Source organism: Gigantopelta aegis, unplaced genomic scaffold (genome assembly GCF_016097555.1).
Source record: "Gigantopelta aegis isolate Gae_Host unplaced genomic scaffold, Gae_host_genome ctg3076_pilon_pilon:::debris, whole genome shotgun sequence".
NCBI lineage: Eukaryota > Metazoa > Mollusca > Gastropoda > Neomphalida > Peltospiridae > Gigantopelta > Gigantopelta aegis.
Window position 1 is genome coordinate 7225 of NW_024533166.1, and position 24592 is coordinate 31816.

Sequence of the window (24592 nt, forward strand, 5' to 3'; positions counted from 1 at the left end):
TCGCATGTCACACGACACCAATATCCATGACGTATTCATGTCAAGTACATTAATCAGGCGGTTATCTTTAACCAATGACACGATCAGTTTACGTATTGCTGACTCCAACCGCGTGTTTAAGATACCCTGATATACCGCTCAGACATCACTCTCGCTAGAAGACACCAGACGACAACTCGCTCGTTTAAAATAAGTCTCTCTTTGTTAAAAATAAATCTCACTCTCTTTGCTTCAGCTCAAAATTTTGCTGTGAACTGCTAAAAGAAGAAGGTAACTATAGTATAATTATTGGTGATTTAGTAATTAGTATTTTTAACTTTCGTGTTTTTTCGTGATTCCGCACCTGTAATTATGAAAAATAACGGGTGTGAAAGTTAGTTGTTGTTTTTTCAATTAATTACTTTAGCCTATTTTTTTTTTTTTTCATTATTATTATTATTATTATTATTATTAAGCGCCTACGAACATGGTAATAATTTACTTCTTTGATTTTGAATGACGGCATTATCACTATGCAGGACCGACACCGGATATTGATAATGTCGTAGCTATAATCTTAGGACATTTCTTAGCTCCACGATTGAACTATAATAATAAAATCCATGGTTTTAACATATTAACTTAAAGTTATAACTGATAATTAAGCAATTATAGATAAATTCTTAAGACTTTTAGCAAACAATTACGCCAACAGTTGTCTGAGCAGTGTTGGTTTAAGGATCCGCGGGGCCTGTAGCACAAATAACAGTGGTACCCCCTTCTCAGGATATACATATTGCAACCCCCTCGGGGATAGGGGACAAATTACCTGGCGGGGGGGGGGGGGGGGGGAATAAATGTACGTCACCGCGAGGACCGTAGCACGTGCTACATGTGCTACTAGGATAAACCGGCTCGGTTTCCGAGTATAAATTTAAACGTTCTTCGAAATTGTAAAATAACTGAACAAGCAATTCGTCGTACAGTCGCAATTTGAATTATCTCGCCTTCATGTAAAATTCTTTAATCTCATTGGTTGTTTGCCGTTGGACAAATCCCTTATCCCCCTGTGGGCGGAGCCAAATTCTCTTATACCCCGTCTGTAATTTCCAACAGTTTCCAGCCGCCCCAGTTAATGCTAAAGCAATAATTAGATTATAAATAACATTGATAATCAATCAAGTATACATAATTAATTTAATTTTTACTATAAAATACACTATTTCAATACTTTTAATAGCTGCAATGTTGAACTCTGCCACCTAATTACGGTCGAGGTGTTATTGTATTAATGCGCGATTAGCAACAGTTTTTTTTTTTTTTTTTTATTTGTTTTTTTTACATACATTTCTGATATAAAAAAAGTTTTTTTTTTATTTTGGTTATTAATATCTGTTTCAGACAATTTCGTATTACAAACATTTGAAGTTTGTAACCGAGACGTGGTCGAAAGTTTCCGTTGTAATTGTTGCGACGGAGTGTCACGAAGCGTAGCTGAATGTGGGTGCTGTCGGGTTTCTTTCTGTAGTATGTGTATTAGTGATTAATATGTGGATTTTTTTGTATCATTTAACTCGAAAATGATTGATGTAAAGGTATTTGACGTCAAACATAGGATTGTTGTGGTATTAGAGCGGGACTCGTTGCCTACCGTTTGGTAGTCAGGAATTGCCAAAAAAAGACATAGGTTGGTCTCTGACTGTAATGAGAGCGTGTTTATGTCCAAATGTCCGTCTAGCTCTCTTACAGTCAGAGTACTCGGGCTATATTTGTCTTTGTTTTGTGGGTCGAAACGTAGCCCAGTGATAAGGCGCTCGCCTAATGCACGGTCGGTCCAGGATCGATCTCCGTTGGTTGGCCCATTGCGCGCTTTCTCATTTCAGCCAGTGCACTACGACTGGTATATCAAAGGCCGTGGTATGTGCTATTCTGCCTATGACATGGTAAATATAAAAGATTCCTTGCTAATAATGGAATAATATAGCAGGTTTCCTCTCTAGGATGTGTCAAAATTACCAAATGTTTGACATCCAATAGTTGGTGGTTAATAAATCAATGTGCTCTGGTGGTGTTACACAAAGCAAACTTTAACTTTTATTTTATTTATTATTTAGTTAAGAAAGGATATGATGTAATCTAACAACGTGTCATCACATAAAATCAATTGTGCTGTCGTCATATTAATTACGTCACGTACTTCGGAGGCTTCCACTCCTGTTGAAGAGTATTCCATAAAAAAGTAAAATGGCAGGCGAAACATTGCATGTTTTTTGTCCTAGGAGATCTTAGCGAAGTCGAGATAGATGACATGTAGTATGTGGAATTTGTATCAATGTAAAAAAAAAATGCACGATTTTTGTTTGGAAAATTGTGGGTAAAATGTATTGGTAATCAGTGACGTATTCAGGGTGTGTGTGTGGGGGGGGGGGGGGGGGGGAGGCAACGTCCACCCCAATCATTTTGTTTCTTTTACTGTATTAGCTACATCTTATAAAATCATACATACATACCTACCTATAGCGCGTCACATCATTCTATAAACATTATTTTAGACAATATCAATCTGGTTTGACGTAAGAAGAAAAGTATAAGTGTTTTGGAAATTAAACAAAAAAAACCTATTTTTGTTTGAAATTTACAAATAAAAATTGGATCAAAAATAAATAACTTGTTGTACATTCCATAGTATGGAAAAGGGCGTTCCCCGTGGGACGAACTGAGTGTGGGTTGCATAGAGGGGATGATTTTCCGTTTCAGATTTTGCCACATTCCGTTTCAGATTTTTGCAAACTCCGTTTTCTCCCGTTTTTGTGTTCAATTAGTGTCATGTTTTATTGTTATAAACTATATACATTTGTTATATTGTTCCAGCTCTGAGCTGGTTTGCTATTGCTATTTTTTTAAATACCTGTAAAAATCATTTTTGAAACAAACTTTTAAAAAAAAGTGTATAAACCGCACCACTTAGTTCCCACCTTCATCCGTAAATAAACCGCACCTTTAAATAAGCCGCGGTTAAAACAAAGCCACAAACTTAATTACGGTTAATTTTTTTTTTTTTATTTAATAATAATAAAGAGATCCATTCTCACTTAAATTCAAGCAATAAATAATTGTTGATTGTGTGGCTTTCAGTTTCATTTCATCTGATGGATTATGGGTAAGATTCATTTATAAACAAAACACACCGTTGACAAACCCCGCTATTTTCACGAAAATATGAACAAGAACTTTGGTAATGTATTGTTCGTAATCTTACATTAGTTGCCAAAAAATATGTATGAATAAATAAATACATGATAACATTTTATTAGTTTCAGTATGATTACAAAACGTGAACCAAAAAAAAAAAAGGGGGGGGGGGGGGGGGGGGGGCACACGTAAGAATTTTAGTACTCACTCGATTACACATATATGTTTCTCTGTAACCTAACTAGTGTGCCGTGTGCACAAATTAAATATTCAAACGAGGTCGGGTCAATCTGGATATAGGCCAGTGGTAGTGAACCGAAACTAAACACTGTTCTGTCGATTTATAACTTTAAAAAATATATATATTTGCCTAGAATTATATATTCAGAGCCAGTTTAAGGATTCGCGGGGCCTGTAGCACAAATAACAGCTGGGCCCAATTTCCAAGATATATATTTTGCAACCCCCTCGGGGAGAGGGGGAAAATGTACACAATGCCTCACCGCAGGACCCCCTGAACCGCAGAGTCTGTAGCACGTGCTACATGTGTTACAATAATAAACCGGTGAGAAGAAAAGTAAAATGCTATTTTTGTGTGCAATTTAGAAAACAATCGGTTCAGAAATAAATAACATGTAGTAAATTCCGTAGCATGAAAAATGGCGTTCCCCTTGGGACGGACTATAAATGTGAAATGTTTCCGTACAAATTAACGAATATGCCCGAAGTTTTACGAAATTACGTTTTCTGGCGAAAGCGTTGTGTAAATTGGCTATGCTTTTGAATCGTAATAAGTATTATTGAAAAATATCGAAATTGAACGTACTAGAAATCTTATTATATAATCAACATTCTAAAATTGTATTAGTAAATGTTTATTTTTATATTTCAAGTTAAATTTCACTATGTAAAGTGACACGGGTAAACAGTGACATGCGTTGTTGCAAGCTTACAGTTAAGCGTAACTTCCGAGAATTAACGGTTCTGAAAATATTTAGGCATACAGTACACACCATGAAAGTTCGCATACCAAAACACTATGCGTATATTATCAATATTGAATCTTAAAACTACTAAAAATATTTATTATGGTGCTTGAACCAGAAATACAACTTTTGAAGGTTATTTTTTTAAAATTGCAAATTCCGTTTCAGTTACTAAATTCCGCGATTCCGTCCGTTTTTCCGTGATCGCGGAAAATCATCCCCTCTAGTTGCACCCCCCCCCCCAAAAAAAAAATCATGGTTAAGCCATTTTCGATAATTAATGGTAGGATAATAATTTCTTGTCGTTGTTAAAAATGTGGGTCAGACATGAGTTAAATTAATGATAGTCACAGGGACGGATTGGAGAGGGTGGGGGTGGATGTGTGTGTGGAGGGGGGGGGGGGGGGCGTTACGTGCCGCTTTTTTTGTTTTGCTTTTTTCTGTATTGTCGGTTGTAAAGTCCGGGTCGCAATTTTTACAGGTACTCCAATAGAGGACGAAATTCTCGAACAGAATAGAAGCAGACATAAATTTGATAATAACTGCTAACTTGTTTATTATCCTCTATGTATGTTGATAATTTTGATATATTTTCACAATAGATAGGCCTATTACTTTTATTGCTATCTCACATGCATTTATCTGGCTGTGATATCGGCTGAAAATATTTTATACTGTGTAAACACTAACATAATGTTTTATTTTTAATTGTTTTTTATTGGCCCTTCTGTCAATTTTCATACCCTTGTTTTGCTGCTTACACACACTGGCGTTTTATATTGGGGAGGAGTGGGGGGGGGGGGGGGGGCAGACTGGCTCTTACCTGAATTAAACAAAAATGCCCGAATCAGTATGTGTGTTACTATGTATGATTTTATAAATTTAATACACTAAAAGAAAAAAAGAAGAAAAAAAGGTTTGATTGGGAGGGGGCGCATAGACCCCGTGACCCCCCTCGCTAAGCCACTGCTTACAGTGTACACAATAAATATAAAGTCCGAACCAAATTGTTAACAACTACAATAAATAATAATCCTGTTGTAACATATCAAACACTAATTGTTTTATATGACGAATGGTAGGCCTACTTTTTATTTATTTCATCTTTAAAACTTAAACTTAATATTTGGTCTAAAATTATGAAAAATAAAAACATACCGACCTCTAAATGTCTGCTCAAAATATAACTTGAAATTATTTTATAGACTTGTTTTTTTTAATTATAATATAGGCTAACTAATTTAGAATTTTAATGACGTCATTATTTCAATGACGTCACTTAGCATCTCTTACGAATAATCTGGATACGTGACGTTTCAGTTTTTAGAACGCTGGAAAATTCCAATGCAAAATTGCTGTTCATTTTTTTTTTTGCTTCTTTAAAAAATACTAAAGCACCCGATTGAAGAAAAACCTTGCAATTATAAATCTGTACTGTATGAATTGGAACTCAAATTACGATAAGACTAAAGATGTTATATTTATTGAGTACGAAGAAAAACAAAACAAAGGTCGACCTTAAGCTAGGTAGAACAACGAAAAATTAAGAAATAAATATGTGGTCAAACTTTTTATTTCAAGCAAAAATATGTACCAAAAAATGTAAATTAATGAAAACCGGACGGAAAAATATTTAGTGGTTAGAAAATTATAGCCCTTTGAAGTTTGGCGTGCTGTGAAATATGTCTGCCAAATTTGAATCGCTTTTCTAAACTTGCCGGTTAAACTCAACTACTAATCACCATGTCTCGGTGGCGTCGTGGCAGGCCATCGGTCTACAGGCTGGTAGGTACTGGGTTCGGATCCCAGTCGAGGCATGGGATTTTTAATCCAGATACCGACTCCAAACCCTGAGTGAGTGCTCCGCAAGGCTCAATGGGTAGGTGTAAACCACTTGCACCGACCAGTGATCCATAACTGGTTCAACAAAGGCCATGGTTTGTGCTATCCTGCCTGTGGGAAGCGCAAATAAAAGATCCCTTGCTGCCTGTCGTAAAAAGAGTAGCCTATGTGGCGACAGCGGGTTTCCTCTAAAAACAGTGTCAAAAATGACCATATGTTTGACGTCCAATAGCCGATGATAAGATAAAAAATCAATGTGCTCTAGTGGCGTCGTTAAATAAAAAAAAACAAAAAAAAAACAAACAAACAAACTAATCACCATGTGTATATTTCACTTTAAAATCGATCTGAAACACGCCAAATATTATTCTGAAATATGTAATAGTGTTCTTGAAGCCACTGGAAAATGGTAACATATACCATTATAATGTTACAATGTAACCATGAACCCTAACGTCGTTATAAACGTAAAATCGGAAAATAAGCAATACAAAGTGACGTTGTTGTTTTCACAACTTAATATATTTAGTTAGCCTATCAGGACAATGCAACGCTACCCCATTCTTTTCCAACTTCTTTTATGCATAAATAGTGAAACAATGTTACATAAAAAAAATAAAGGCAGTGCACATGGGCGATTGAATGAGCACGTGACGAAAGCTAGTGGCAGGGACTAGTCCATTGTAATACAATAGGGTAAAACAGTCTATTTAATGATAGTGAAAATATTTTGAAGAAAAATAAAGTTGGTGGGGGGGTGGGAGGGGTGACTGGGGTGGTGGGGGGTTGTTTTTTTGGTGGGGGGGTTCTTGATTTAAGCTGAGTAACAAAAAATACATTTGGAAAAAAAATATAAAAGGCTGAAAAATATATATTTTTAAATGATAATAATACAAATGTGATTAATGATAGTGAAAATATTTCGATGAAAAATAAATGTTGGGGGTGGGTGGGTGACATGTCTTCTTTTTTGGGGGTGGTGGTTTGGTGGGGGAGGTCTTGATAATAATAATAATAATAATAATAATAATAATACAAATGTGATTATTGCATGCCACTGTAAATATAGATAGAAAATGTGCGTGTTCGTCTGGGTTATATGTTTGTTTTTGTTCTTGTTGTTTTTTTGTTGTTGTTGTTTTATTGTTTGTTTGTTATTGTTGGTTTTTTGTTGTTTTTTTGGGGGGCGTGTGTGTGTGTTTGCCGATGGGGAGGGGTATTTTGTATTTTATTTTCGGGTGGGTTGGTGTTACTGGGGTGGTTTGGGGGTGGTGGTGGATTGGGCTATTTGTTTTTGTTTTATTTATGGTTATTTATTTTGATTTGCCTGCCAGTTATGCTAACAACTATGTGTACAACAATGTCTTCATCTAACATGTTGGACATCTAGGCCCTACCTATCTTGAAAAATCGACATGCAAGACCAACATTATAAACATGTTTATACAAATACTAATGTTACAGTTACTAGGTCGATGTTTTTAGGATAAATTATTTTTGCTGTTATTACAGCAAAATTTGCAATTTAGCATGTTTATAATACAATTTAATGCACATATAAAATTAATTTGAAGCATTGAAACGAAATATTTTGTAAAACAGGCACCTGTGGAGGAAATTGTGTAGAGTCAAGACTGTGGCTAGCAAAGGTTTGTGTGTGTGTTTTGGGATGGGGGTGGGGGTGGGGTCATGTTTCCCTGGAAAATACATTAAAAAAGAACATTGCAATATAGCATGTGGGGGAGGGTACTGTGTGCTGATCGGAATATTACCTAAAATATCTTTAATATTTTTTATTTAACTGTCACACACAATTCTTTATAAAAACTGTAGGTGTGTTTCTAAGAGGTTATGCTAATTAATGTGAGGCGAGGTTGCAGCTTTAAAAAAAGGAAGACAATTTCCATGCAAGAAACAACCAAAACAATGTAATTGTGGGTGAGAGCTCGCTAGCCATAATGTATTTGGGCTAGATTCACCTCCGATATTTGACACATGGTCAGTTATAACAAAACGCAATTTCAGCAACTTAGGCCCTGATATTTATTTTTAAAAACTAAAACACATGTAACACACTAGGCAGTGCCACCTTGAAGCGATGCATTATGGGATTGATAAAATGGCTGCCGCCATGACTGCTGAGACATCCCCAGTTAGGACGCCTTGCGCTCAAATGCGCTAGGGTGAAATGACTTGAAACTTCAAAGAAAACATAGAAATAGGTTCAATTTAACAACTGAATATGTGAACTCGATGTGCCGAAGTATAGAAATATATTCAAAATCCATTTGAAGTTCAGTGTTTTTTAAAGTACATTTAAAATATCACATTTCGTTATCAGTGACAAAATCGACCTTTCTCTATAATGAGCCACGTCTTAAATGCCTCAAAACACTTCTAAAAGAAGCCATTGACGTCAGACGCCGCGTTAAGACAAAATTATCATGTGACCCTATCAGCTGTAAAAATGGCCGCGACGTCATACTTTTTACGCGACGTCATTGACAGAGCTCTCTTAAAAATCGTTATTGGTGTAGTTTTAACCGAATTACAAATTAAATAATTATATCAGCTGGAAAGACGATAAAACGCTATGTATGTACATGTATTTAATATCACTGTATTTTATTGGAAAGCTGTAATATTTGTGTTGAAAAGTGAGTCATTTAAGCTGGTGGCAGATATGCAGCGCAAAGTGACGTCAAACTTTGTCATACCTACTTAAGCTTAACGTTTTTGGTTTGTTTTTCGGGGGGGGGGGGGGGGGGGGGGGGGGGGGGGGGGGGTGTCTATTAAATATATTGTTGTATTAGTATTGCATTGTTATTATTATTATTTTGTTCTCTCTCTATTTTTTATAATTAATGTGCAAGTTATGAGTACACACACATTTTATCTGGATCACTAAATTCCGAACCACATTGTTAACACCTACGATAAATTACTCTCCTACCTTTAATTATCATTAAGGTCGACGACAGTCACTCTTTGTACCCTTGTTTTGGCTTCGTACACAATAAATATAACACAGCAATCTTACCATCATTCCACATGAAATCCATATTTCGTAAAAGGTACGTTTTTATAATCACAAGATTTTCTTTAAAGATATTCAGGTGCATTAGTAATGTTAAAAAAACAAAAAAACACAATAATAATAATAAATTTAAAAAACCCCAACTAATAATTCAATAGCTATTTTGCAATGAATTTTTTCTAGCGTTCTTTAAACGGAAACGTCAAATACCCAGTTTGTTATTGTAAGGAGATGTAAAGTGACGTCATTGGAAAACTGACGTCATTAAAAAAAAATAAAAAAATAGCTGTGTTATTACAGATTGTAATAGACCAAAGCAATTCCTATTGCCGATAATGTTAACGTGTAGTAATAAAACTGATATAAGCAACGTATCAACACACCCAGGAAGTACATCAATTAAAAGTGTGACACCTCACATCTAATCTACCTCAATCCTTGAACAACTTGCTAGATCCCATATAGGTTTAGTCTTCTCAAACTGCTTCAATAATAAAGTGGGGGTGGTAGGGGGCTAGTAATTTTTTCTGGGGACTAGTAACTTTCCTCAGCTACTAGTCCCCCGAGCCAGTAAAAATATTTCCTAATTTCTACCACTAGTACTGTGGTGATAATACTAGTGACTAGGTGTTAACCACTGTACAGTGGTGATAATACTAATGACTAGGTGTTAGCCTCTGTCCAGTAGTGATAATACTAGTGACTAGGTGATAACCACTGTACAGTGGTGGTAATACTAGTGACCATATGTAAATTAATAAAAGAAATTGTTCATAAATGCAGTAAACCCTAAAAGAACATTGGCCTATAATTATTTACAATGTCTATCACTACCTAAGTATCCATATATACATGCAGGGGTGGAAAAATACCATTGCCCGACTCCCGTGTACAGTAATATTTCATGGCCGGGCAACAAATATTGGTACGCCAGCTTGCCCGTGGGCAAGTAAGGAATTTATTTATTTATTTATTTTTATTATTATTATTTTATTTTTTTATAAATACTTACCTTAAGCTAGGAAAAGTTCTGTGGCTCACCTATATTTATGTCTTAAAATACTGTTAACTAGTAAGGTGAATAACTTACTCAACAAAACAACGAACGATCGATAACATGTTTTAATTACAGTAGTTATGTGCAACCGCCTATCAATAGTGTTAGAGTAGTCTCCCTTGTAAACATTTATTTTTATCATGACGCAGAAATCCAAATCGATTGAAAAAAGAAAAGGACCTTGGTAAATGAAACAATATTAGCAAAGAATTTAAAAAATGATGACAAAAATCGGAAACGTAAATTCGTACCGAGTTGGAAGGAACAGTTTCCGTGGGTCATTTACGATCACGAAGCTAACGTCATGACATGTTCTGTTTACTGTAAATTCCCGAGCGTTAATGCAAAAAAATCTGCAAATTAGTTGAGCTGATGTTCGTAATGAGCCCGTGCACAGCTATATGCGAGAGAATGTTCTCCAATATGAACTTAGTCAAGACGAACCACAGGACTGTTTTAAACCAAGAGACACTTGAAAACACTCTGACAATAATGACACATGGACCCAAGACACTGAGAGATTTCTGCCCTAGAGTTGCTATAAGGGAATGGCCTAGCCGGATTCAAAGTGCCCAGGGTACACGCCATATCCTGTCTTTAGAATCTGATACGGCTGAAGGTGGACCAGAAACTTCAACAAAACCAGTGGATTAAAGTAAACAAATAAAAATCAGAAAAGTTTCTTGTTATTCACTTAAAAATTCAACATTCATCACATAAAAAATCTGGGCAAGTATTGTATAATTCAGGGCAAGTACATTTATAGTTTTTACTTGCCCGAGGACAAGTACATTTATAAAACAATTTTCCACCCCTGACATGTATGTGTTCGTGTCTGATTAGCACATTTTGGTAGTAATTACAATAATGTGACATTACTTTATTCTAATTGTATTTTATTATTGCCTTTATTATCCTATTGTATTTGCATTATACTATTATCTCTATTACTGTATTGCATTTGTATTAATACCATTGTTCTACTGTCTCCTGTAAACAGTATCTTGTCACTACAGTTTATATATATCATGTTCCTCATATGCCGTTGTGTAACTGCCTGAGCGTAATACAGTTCTGTTCTGTTCTGACTATGTAGGTGATAACCACTGTACTGTGGTGTTGGCACTAGTCATTAGGTAATAACTACTGTACTGAGGTAATAGCACTAGTGACTATAGGTATAACTGATGTACTGAGTTTCTAATACTGTGGTGATAACTTCTGTACTGTAGAAATTATAAATATTATTAGTAACTGATAACATTATTATTTCACTGGTATTTTCAAATATTCAATGAAATAGGATAAATAAATTAATAAATATCCTCATCATATGATCATTAATATAAAAACAATTATTATTATCATTATTATTACTAATAATATTATTTATTACCCCAGCAGGCACTCATAACGGGGAAAATAAAAATCATAATTTCTCACTGCTATTGGATGATTTGACGCTTACAAACCAATGAACTTGTTACTAAATATGACGTCATCACGATTTGGCAAATACACACAATGACGTCATGTAGTTTAAAGAGTTAGCGTTTACGGCTGTCTGTTTTTGGTGTTAAATTTATAACAAAATGTCATTTTAATGCAATTCATTACAGATTTTGTACCAGATTAAAAAGAACTTTTGTTTTTGAAAATTATCTATGAAGTGACTAAATTACAAAGTTATAGGAATACTCAGAACAGAGCGTAAATCTATTTATATTGTTTCTATACATGTACGTGCATGTGTGTCCAAAATAAAGGCTTTTAGAGAAAAAATAGCAGAGGTAATAAATAGAATAACAAACTCGGTACCAGTTATTATCAAATTTATGTCCCTCGTGAAATAATTTTCATTTGTCACTCGCTAAAGCTCGTGACAACTGAACATTATTTCACTCAGGACATAAATTTGATAATAACTGGTAACTCGTTTATTATCCTCTATGTATTATTATTATTATTATTATTATTATTATTATTAAACAATGTTTCTTATTTCTATTCTTAGATATGGCCTCTTCATTTCTGGGATCTAGTGAAGACAGGGTATCCTGTCCCCTGTGTATCAGTGTGTACAAAGATCCAAGGAACCTGCCGTGTGGACACACGTTCTGCTCAAACTGCTTGCAAAGCCACATATCTGCCTCTATCAGTCCTGACAAAACCTTCAGATGTCCCATGTGCATGCTTTCCATCAACATCCCAGATAATAAGAAAGAAGCCAACAGGTGGGCCACACAGTTTCCCCTCAATGTGGCCTTAACCGACGCCATAGATGAAGTGAAGCAGTTGAAACGATGTGAGTTGACCAGCTGATGTTGAAAGTATAGTATGCATGAAGTTAACATTCACTTTTACCAGTAAAACTCTCCAGTATTGTCACGTTCAACATTGTTAATATTAATAATTATACAGATACAGATATCTTGAGGGTGGTGGGTGTGAAGTGTCTGGTTTGAGGTTTTCATGCTAGTTAAATGCTGGTAAATGTTAACAGTCTAGTTAACATATTTATGTGATCTAACTAAAATTATAATGCTGCAATTAGAAGTGATATTAATTAAAGCCGCACACCCTAGTTCCATCCAGCGAAAATAAATTATAATTTGGTTAATCTACAAACCTGTAACACACTTAGATCACGTTTTTATCAAATGGAGTGAAAAAGCAGGTTTTATATCGATAAATACCATGGGAATCCCCATGTCCCAATTGCTTGAAATAATTTTGAAAGTTTGTATTCTGATGTCACCGGTAGATGTCGCTCGAAGCACAACAAATTAATGCCTACGTCACGACAAATTTCACAGACTTGGGGTGCGTTCGTTTCACCTCTCCTGGATATGTTCCAACTGTTCTGTCCTGGTTGTATCCCCTCTCCAGATATCGTAAGACTTAGCAAAATTATTGGTTTTAAGGGTTTGTAACGTTTTGTATTGAGACACTTACTTGTCTGAACTTTAATGTTACTGAAAATGTTCACGAACTGTGAAGAAAAATCTCACAAATGAACAACAACAAATCGGATGTTGATTGCGCGAACCGTGCACGAGAAAACAAACCGAACCAAAATGATAACGGTCACGTGATATACCAACGTCTGTGACATTGAAATGGAAATATTCTCTCTAAAAATAGATTGGACCTCGCTTGCTTAACGGTTTTTTCTAGACAGCACGTCTTGTGAAAAAATGCAAAAAATGCATTTAGTGGTTTTACAAACATCAGGATTACCAAAAAGCACTTCAGGTGAATGGAAATGTGTATTCTAAATAATAAAATGTAAGTAAAGTGCAATTTTATTTGTGAAAAATGGGGTTTAATAGCGAAAAACAACGCCGTAATGGTTAACAAATAGCCGTAACTAGGGTTTTAAGTTTTGATTAGATATTTAATATTAATTTATAATTGTTTAACAGTAATAGTTTTAGGCCAACCTTTAAGTTATTTCTTGTAACCTTATATACACAATGTAACTGTGGAGTAAAATATTCATACATATAAAGATAATTAAAACATTTTTTATTGCTATTTACATGTCTCAGCGGATCAAATTATAACTTGTATAACAACAAAACATTGTTTAAGTCATTATTGTACGGTTATTTTACAATTTTATTATAATTATTACTATATTTATTAATATGCTGATTATTACAATTATTATTATACATATTATTATATATATTATAGATAATTATTATTATTATTATTATTATTAAGAAATACAGAAATAAAAGAAAATTATTTATACAGTTTTATTCGGACAGTATTCTGAGAAATGTTTATTTAAAAAAAATCACAATATTGAAATACAGAATTTATAATATTAGTTTGTACTCTTTAATATACAAGTATATTTTTAATCTTAAATAAACGCCACAATAGTAGAATGCAGATGTGAGTTGTTTTGGGGTTGTTGTTTTTCTTCTAAATAATACATCAGAAAACATTTAAACAAAACACTGAGTAGAATGAAGGGTTAACCAATTTGCATGTTGCTAATTATAACTATTTTACAGTGAACTCGCACAAATACACAAACACAGTATTAGGCTTAGACAAATTTTAAACAGCAGATCTCTTGTAATCTTTCTAAAAACTATAAAAATGTATCCATTAATTTCCATCATTCAGGTTACATAATTTTACCCTTCGTACCCTTTGGCCCTGGGAGTAAATATAGTAAAAATAAAATAAAAATAAAATAATAAATAATTCAATGTTAAGTTTTCTCATTTTCATTTCTTACAAACTAAAAGTCCTAGTTCAAGCCAGCTATAGATCTATCGTTGTTCAACTCAATGAATTAACAGGGGACAATATTTCGAAATCTGAGGGAATCGGAAGTTGGTTCACATAATTTTTACCTAGGTAACCAATTGTTCGGTTACGTGAATTATATTTGCATAACCCATGGGTTACCTGATCGGTTACCTTAAGATTACGCTGAAATTATATTTTAAATACATAGTTTTTAGCTGAAACAAAGTTAAGACAAATACAAAAGAAAACATTTTACAAAAACAAAATGTCTTTAATGCTTGCTAAAGTTAACAATATTATAAAAGAACTGAATACCAACCCCAGTACTGAAACAAAATACAGGGGCATAGCCAGAAGTTTTCTTACCATTACACACGCCAAAGGCGTGCCAGAGCGGGGATATTTGGGAGGCCTCCCCCTGTAAAACGTTTGAAACTCGGGATGCCTGTAGATGCAATCTGAGCCTTTTTGGAGGCTTTTTTTTTTTTTTGGTAATCTTGTTTTCGAGTCAATTTTAAGAGGATATTTTATAAAACAATTACAGACAGTCTCGACCTATTCCCGGATTTTGTTTTTGCATTACGCACATGCGTACAGTACTGTGCGTAATGCCTTTGAAATATATACATAATCATTTGGAAGGATTCCTTTTTGCGTTTTGCAGTGGCTATGCTACTTTCACTTTATCGATGGTACTTCTATACTACAGTGACGTTCCAAATGTTTCGTTTTTTAAAGCTCATTATGCGATGTTAGTATTTTTAAATTTTTGTGACACTTTTGGATTCCTGTTTACGTTAAAACTGTTTTTAACATATGTAAAATTATAGTCAATCCAATATTATGTCTACATATATTCCTTTAGAGATAAAATAGCAGCAGATAATTTAGCCGTTCCCAGCGGTCTGAGCACATTTAAGTTACAGTCTCTGGTTACCATATTATAACATCGTGTACAAATATGAAATACAAGCTCAAATGCACTTTTAAAAAACGTGTATGTTCGCTATGAATGGAGATCGTCAAAAGTATACGCTCGATTCGTCGCCTGTGCTGCCATTGCTCGGCAAAGCACAAACGACAGCCTGTCGTCAGTTCAGTTAACACGTGCATTTGCTGATTTCAAATTGTAGGGTTCGTCTCAAAAAATTAAATGAGAAATCTTGCAGCTGTACGAAGAACGTTCGGTTGAGGATACGGTACTAGTCTTTCGTTAAAACGGGTTTGATCTTGACAATGTATTATCGACAATCGTACCTTCCTATTTCAGAATTAATATTTTATAAAGTGTTAGTAAAACGTTTAAAGTTTAGTTTGTATACTAGTAACACATTGATCATGTATATTTATTTTTTTAAATAAAATATACTAAAGTAGACAATGAACATTTTCACTTCTTAATTTTACGTGTGTTAAAATCGACAAATTCAAATAAATATTCTTTCGTTTGGAAAGGGTAAAGTTAGTTGGTTTTTTTGTTTTAGTTTTTTGTTTTGTTTAACGACATCAATTGGATGTCAGACATTTGGTAATTTTGACATATAATCTTAGAGAGGAATCAGGTGCATGTTCAGGGGGAGGTATTGGCGGTCGAAACCCATACCTGCCCAAGCTTTAAAAAATTGAAATAGGCTATATTTTCTGGGGGAGCATGGCCCCATATAAACTTCGCTCAACACAGTCTATAAACCCAGCCCCGCTGAAATCCCTGCACACGCGCCTTGGAAACCGCTACATTTTTTTTTTTTAGCAAGCGATCGTTTATATGTACCACCCCACAGACAGGATATCACATACCATGGCCTTTTATATACCCGCCGATGGGGATCGATCCTAGACTGACTGCGCATTTCCAAAAAACACCTTTTTTAGGTCTAAGTAATGAATACAAATAACATATAGTCTTGAAAAATGTTACGTAAATCGAACACAACACCTTCTTCCTCTACCCCTAGAGCGTTACGTAAGTATTAACACCCCCTTACATGTAACGCGTATGCTAACCGCTGGCCACTGTCAAAATTTCAAGGCGAATCCCCCACCGACCTCTGGAAAGGTGTTGTACCATACCTGTATGGATATAAATATTTTTTGGAGATATGAGACGACCCCTCGATCAAGACAGTTAAATTTGTTGAAAATCACGTTAGAAGCTCAGCGCCTGTGCAAATCACGTAAAGTCCCAGTTCTACTGGCGTTCCACTAAATGAAAAAAAAGAAGCTGGCCAATGCATTTGTAGTTGACCTAGATAATGTAGATAAGCGAGCATTGCGAAACTATAGCAATGTGGTGGACCTTTTATCTACCAAACAGAACTGAATCATCTATTCTATATGCTTAAATAATAAAAAATATTCCAGGGACTGCAGCTTTAAAACTTTTGGCTCGACTCTATACTGAATATTTACTTTAGACTGGTTGCAAATTACAACTGTTGAAATATAATGTTGTTTACTGATTTGCTGCACATCAAGTATCTAAAATTCAGCCTAAAACATTTGTCAAAATACTAGTAGTATGTCTGCGTGAATAAACGTCCTGCAATCGTGAAGTTTGCAAGTTTTAATTTCTGAATGTTTACAGGTCATGACATAACCAGTTTGCGGTTCAGGTAAATTTAATTTTGCGTAACCGACACGCGAACAGAACGGCGGTTCGCGTGAAATATTGTGCCCTGAATTAAAAGAACATTAATGACAGCCAATGTATGTATTGTGCTGGCGGGGGTGTCGTTTAAACATTCATTCATTCATTCATTATTTTTTTTAAATGTATTGGAATAAATATTTTCATTAATAGTTTTATTATTATTGTAGTTAACTAAAATTCAAGATTGATCATGATTTCTTCACCATATAATGGATTTTACAAAATTAGTTATCTTATAAATTAATTATTAAACATATTATTACTTTTAATTAGCCTAGGTCTATTTATTATTAATATTGCATATTGAGGTAGATATCTATGGGTACAGCTGTGAGTTTATTGTTATTAATATCACATATTGAGGTAGATATCTATGGGTACAGCTATGAGTTTATTATTATTAATATCACATATTGAGGTAGATATCTATGGGTACAGCTTTGAGTTTATTATTATTAATATCACATATTTAGGTTGATATCTATGGATACAGCTATGAGTTTATTATTATTAATATCACATATTGAGGTAGATATCTATGGGTACAGCTACGAGTTTATTATTATTAATATCACATATTGAGGTAGATATCTATGGGTACAGCTGTGAGTTTATTATTATTAATATCACATATTGAGGTAGATATCTATGGTTACAGCTACGAGTTTATTATTATTATTGTCACGAGTTTATTATTATTATTGTCACGTATTGAGGTAGACATCTATGGGTTCAGCTACGAGTTTATTATTATTATTGTCACGTATTGAGGTAGATATCTATGGGTACAGCTACGAGTTTATTATTATTAATATCACATATTGCGGTAGATATCTATGGGTACAGCTACGAGTTTATTATTATTATTAATATCACATATTGACGTAGATATCTATGGGTACAGCTGTGAGTTTATTATTATTAACATCACATATTGAGGTAGATATCTATGGGTACAGCTACGAGTTTATTATTATTATCACGTATTGAGGTAGATATCTATGGGTTCAGCTATGAGTTTATTATTGTTATTGTCACGTATTGAGGTAGATATCTATGGGTACAGCTATGAGTTTATTATTATTATTAATATCACGTATTGAGGTAGATATCTATGGGTACAGCTGTGAGTTTATTATTATTAATATCACGTATTGAGGTAGATATCTATGGGTACAGCTATGAGTTTATTATTATTATTATTGTCACGTATTGAGGTAGATATCTATGGGTACAGCTATGGGTTTATTATTATTATTAATATCACGTATTGAGGTAGATATCTATGGGTACAGCTGTGAGTTTATTATTATCAATATCACGTATTGAGGTAGATATCTCTGGGTACAGCTGTGAGTTTATTATTATTATTGTCACGTATTGAGGTAGATATCTATGGGTACAGCTAGCTATGAGTTTATTATTATTAATATCACGTATTGAGGTAGATATCTATGGGTACAGCTACGAGTGTATTATTAATATCACATATTGAGGTAGATATCTATAGGTACAGCTGTGAATTTATTATTATTAATATCACATATTGAGGTAGATAACTATGGGTACAGCTTTGAGTTTATTATTATTAATATCACATATTTAGGTTGACATCTATGGGTACAGCTATGAGTTTATTATTATTAATATCACGTACTGAGGTAGATACATGTATCTATGGGTACAGCTACGAGTTTATTATTATTAATATCACGTACTGAGGTAGATATCTATGGGTACAGCTACGAGTTTATTATTATTATTATTATTATCACATATTGAGGTAGATATCTATGGGTACAGCTACGAGTTTATTATTATTATTATTATCACATATTGAGGTAGATATCTATGGGTACAGCTGTGAGTTTATTATTATTAATATCACATATTGAGGTATATATCTGGGTACAGCTATGAGGTAGATAACTATGGGTACAGCTGTGAGTTTATTATTATTATTATCACATATTGAGGTATAGATATCTATGGGTACAGCTTTGAGTTTATTATTATTAATATCACATATTTAGGTTGATATCTATGGATACAGCTATGAGTTTATTATTATTAATATCACATATTCAGGTAGATATCTATGGGTACAGCTATGAGTTTATTATTATTATTATTGTCACATATTGAGGTAGATATATATGGGTACAGCTATGAGTGTATTATTAATATCACATATTGATGTAGATATCTATGGGTACAGCTGTGAGTTTATTGTTATTATTATCACGTATTGAGGTAGATATCTATGGGTACAGCTACGAGTTTATTATTATTATTATCACATATTGAGGTAGATATCTATGGGTACAGCTACGAGTTTATTATTATTAATATCACGTACTGAAGTAGATACATGTATCTATGGGTACAGCTACGAGTTTATTATTATTAATATCACGTACTGAGGTAGATATCTATGGGTACAGCTACGAGTTTATTATTATTATTATTATTATCACATATTGAGGTAGATATCTATGGGTACAGCTACGAGTTTATTATTATTATTATTGTCACATATTGAGGTAGATATCTATGGGTACAGCTACGAGTTTATTATTATTATTATTATCACATATTGAGGTAGATATCTATGGGTACAGCTATGAGTTTATTATTATTAATATCACATATTGAGGTAGATATCTGGGTACAGCTATGAGGTAGATAACTATGGGTACAGCTGTGAGTTTATTATTATTAATATCACATATTTAGGTTGATATCTATGGGTAGAGCTGTGAGTTTATTATTATTATTGTCACGTATTGAGGTAGATATCTGTGGGTACAGCTAGCTATGAGTTTATTATTATTAATATCACGTATTGAGTTAGATATCTATGGGTACAGCTACGAGTGTATTATTAATATCACATATTGAGGTAGATATCTATAAGTACAGCTGTGAATTTATTATTATTAATATCACATATTGAGGTAGATATCTATAGGTACAGCTGTGAATTTATTATTATTAATATCACATATTGAGGTAGATAACTATGGGTACAGCTTTGAGTTTATTATTACGGTATTAATATCACATATTTAGGTTGACATCTATGGGTACAGCTATGAGTTTATTATTATTAATATCACATATTGAGGTAGATATCTATAGGTACAGCTATGAGTTTATTATTATTATTGTCACATATTGAGGTAGATATCTATGGGTACAGCTATGAGTGTATTATTAATATCACATATTGAGGTAAATATCTATGGGTACAGCTGTGAGTTTATTATTATTAATATCACATATTGAGGTAGATATCTATGGGTACAGCTACGAGTTTATTATTATTAATATCACATATTGAGGTAGATATCTATGGGTACAGCTACGAGTTTATTATTATTAATATCACGTTCTGAGGTAGATACATGTATCTATGGGTACAGCTACGAGTTTATTATTATTAATATCACGTACTGAGGTAGATATCTATGGGTACAGCTACGAGTTTATTATTATTATTATTATCATCACATATTGAGGTAGATATCTATGGGTACAGCTACGAGTTTATTATTATTATTATTATCATCACATATTGAGGTAGATATCTATGGGTACAGCTATGAGTTTATTATTATTAATATCACATATTGAGGTAGATATCTGGATACAGCTATGAGGTAGATAACTATGGGTACAGCTGTGAGTTTAGTATTATTATTATCACATATTGCGGTATAGATATCTATGGGTACAGCTTTGAGTTTATTATTATTAATATCACATATTTAGGTTGATATCTATGGATACAGCTATGAGTTTATTATTATTAATATCACATATTGAGGTAGATATCTATGGGTACAGCTATGAGTTTATTATTATTATTATTGTCACATATTGAGGTAGATATCTATGGGTACAGCTACGAGTTTATTATTATTATTATTATCATCACATATTGAGGTAGATATCTATGGGTACAGCTATGAGTTTATTATTATTAATATCACATATTGAGGTAGATATCTGGATACAGCTATGAGGTAGATAACTATGGGTACAGCTGTGAGTTTAGTATTATTATTATCACATATTGCGGTATAGATATCTATGGGTACAGCTTTGAGTTTATTATTATTAATATCACATATTTAGGTTGATATCTATGGATACAGCTATGAGTTTATTATTATTAATATCACATATTGAGGTAGATATCTATGGGTACAGCTATGAGTTTATTATTATTATTATTGTCACATATTGAGGTAGATATCTATGGGTACAGCTACGAGTTTATTATTATTATTATCATCACATATTGAGGTAGATATCTATGGGTACAGCTATGAGTTTATTATTATTAATATCACATATTTGAATTAGATATCTGGATACAGCTATGAGGTAGATAACTATGGGTACAGCTGTGAGTTTAGTATTATTATTATCACATATTGCGGTATAGATATCTATGGGTACAGCTTTGAGTTTATTATTATTAATATCACATATTTAGGTTGATATCTATGGATACAGCTATGAGTTTATTATTATTAATATCACATATTGAGGTAGATATCTATGGGTACAGCTATGAGTTTATTATTATTATTGTCACATATTGAGGTAGATATTATGGGTACAGCTATGAGTGTATTATTAATATCACATATTGATGTAGATATCTATGGGTACAGCTGTGAGTTTATTGTTATTAATATCACGTATTGAGGTAGATATCTATGGGTACAGCTACGAGTTTATTATTATTATTATCACATATTGAGGTAGATATCTATGGGTACAGCTACGAGTTTATTATTATTAATATCACGTACTGAGGTAGATATCTATGGGTACAGCTACGAGTTTATTATTATTATTATTATTATCACATATTGAGGTAGATATCTATGGGTACAGCTACGAGTTTATTAATATCACATATTGAGGTAGATATCTATGGGTACAGCTACGAGTGATGCCAAATTAGGTTATGCTAGGGGAGATACTTAATTTCATGTAAATATACATGTAATTATTTATACTTTGTAATTTTGTTTCCTAGGTGATGTCCTCTCTGCACAGAAACGACCACTAAAAAACACTTTACAGTTAGTCTGCAAGACGCTGCGATCATTTTGCGGAATTCTTGAGGATAACATCAAGAATGAAGTGGACAGATTACAATCTGGTCTGGCAGTCAGCGCGGCGGAGGTGTCTGCAGATATCGACTGGAGAGGGGCGGAGATAATCCAGAAACTAACAGAAACAGTCCGCACGGAGCAGAACAGGCTGAAGAAATATTTAGAAACTTCTGTTGCAGCTACTAACAATGACATTCACACAATATTCACTAAAGATAAACATTTATTGCAAAAAGCAAAAGAAAACTTAAAACTGGGCGAAAACCTCATAAAATCAGGGTCAGATTCTGACATCAAAAGAAATCTTTCTAAATTACAAAAAATAGCGTTAGAAATTTCTCAAACAAATCCTAAAACTGAAATTCCCGAGTTGAAAATTACTTTGACCGACTCGAAAAAGAAAAACACTGAAACTTTTTCTGTTGACATTGGAGAAATATTAAAACCCGACATAAAATCTCTGACAGACAGGCTGACACTGACAGACACCCGGACAGACAGGCAGACAGACAGACTGACACTGACACAGACATTTCACACAAAGATATCATCAGATAAACTTGATCCTTGTCTACGTTCCATCGCGGTGCTGGGAGGGGAAAGATCTAAGAAAATTGTTGTAAGTGATCGTGACAACTCCTGTGTAAAATATTTTTCTGCTGAAAACTTTGAACTGTTTATTAAATATGATCTTCGCTGTAAACCATGCGGCCTTGCTAGGTCACGTGATCAGCAGGTTGTTGTCGTCCTGCCATTAAAACGTCAAATATTATATCTGGATATACAAGATGACATCCGCCTGACAAACACACTGAACACTGAGAAACAGTACTGGTTCATATCAGTGTTACCTAGCAACCATCTGGCGGTCAGTGAGTGGGGTGGGTTGTTAGGTTTCTTGTTTGGTGAGTGTGTAGACATACTGGATGAGGGGGGTCACGTCATTCAGTCTCTCCCCAACCACTTGATCCCCTGCCCCTCGCGTCTCACAGTGAAAGGCGACTCTCTAGTTGTTGTATCAAAGGGAAACAGTTTGAAATGTGTGACGTCATCAGGACGCGTCACGTGGCAGTCACGTGATTCAGCAAGGCTACGTCATCTATTCGGTGTCGCGTGTGACATGGAAGAGTTTGTTTATGTTTGTGATGATCAGAGAGATTGTATTGTCCAGTTGTCACGTGACGGAGAGGTCATCCGTGACGTCATCACGGGCCAGGATGGATTGTCCGGACCTGAGTCTGTCTGTTGTGACCAGGATAAACTTTATGTCGCCGATGAAGATGGACACGTTAAAATATTTAGATGGCTGACAGCCAACCCGTGAAACTCTTCAGACTGACTTTGTGTTTGTGAAACGAGACGGTTTAAAATGGCGAAACAGATCAAATACTTTAACACTTTTAGTAAATGTCCGCTCAAACTTCTGATAATTAATACATTAGCTAATTAATTCTCAAAATCTAATTAAAAACAATGTCTGGTAATATTATACACAAAAGACAATTACAAGTTTTATATTAATGACAACTGAACGGTTCGTACCATTTACTAATTAATTTAATTAAACAATTAAACATCTTTTATTAACCTAAAATCAGCAAGAAAATATGTAAAATCAACAAAGAAAAATTATTATTAATTAATTAATTATTTAATTAATTTTAATGTTTAATTTCTTTCTGTTTTTAAAAAACCGACCGAGTATTAATTCAGTGTGAAGACAAAACTTATAGAAATGTTTATCAGCTAATTAATGTTCTTACCTGTTCACACCTGAATCCTTTGATGTTGAAACACAACAGAAAATATGAAATCCAACAACGCGAAACATTTCACACATTTCTCCACATTCAGAAATAATTTAACAATCATCCATTTGAACAAAAAATATTTCAACATCCAGAAATAATTACGAAATCTGAGAAATATTTAATCACATCCATTGTTGTAAGAAATCCACATTTCTGAAGAATTTTTATCTTTTTAATATCGCATCCTCTTTCAAACAAATTCATTCTTTCTTCTTTGTTTTTAATTGAACACATCCATGAATTTTGTATGAAATTAGTTGTGAAAACCTTTCAACATTCAAAATTCCATTATTTGTTTGTTAAATCCTTTCCCTGTAATATTTCACAGTTTATCTCCTGTAAGAAATCTCTCTGCAGATTGTAAAATATTTTCTTTCTTCACGTCCACATTTTCCTCCTCCAATCTCGCATCGAGACCCAAAGTCTTGTCCAGTGACGTCATCTTTCGTTCCTCCAGAAAAATTAGAAAATTCATCAAAACAAAGTAATTTTTTCAATAATTCTATTCGCGATTTTCTCTTTCACTCAGGCAGATTAGAGAAATCACCAAAACCAAGTCTTCTTCACTGATGTCGACTGTGAAATCAATAAAACACAAATAAAATACGTTCTGCCTCTACTGAAATGACAA

The 24592-nt window shown here is 33.8% G+C and overlaps 1 protein-coding gene across 1 annotated transcript; it reads left to right on the forward strand.

The window, feature by feature from the left end:
* Window positions 1-10474: 10474 nt before the first annotated feature.
* LOC121391900 lies at window positions 10475-23474 on the forward strand. The gene is made up of 3 exons (XM_041523367.1): window positions 10475-10670; window positions 12108-12398; window positions 22072-23474. Exons 1-3 carry the CDS (start codon window positions 10475-10477, stop codon window positions 23472-23474), a joined length of 1890 nt encoding a protein of 629 aa, XP_041379301.1.
* Window positions 23475-24592: the final 1118 nt, after the last annotated feature.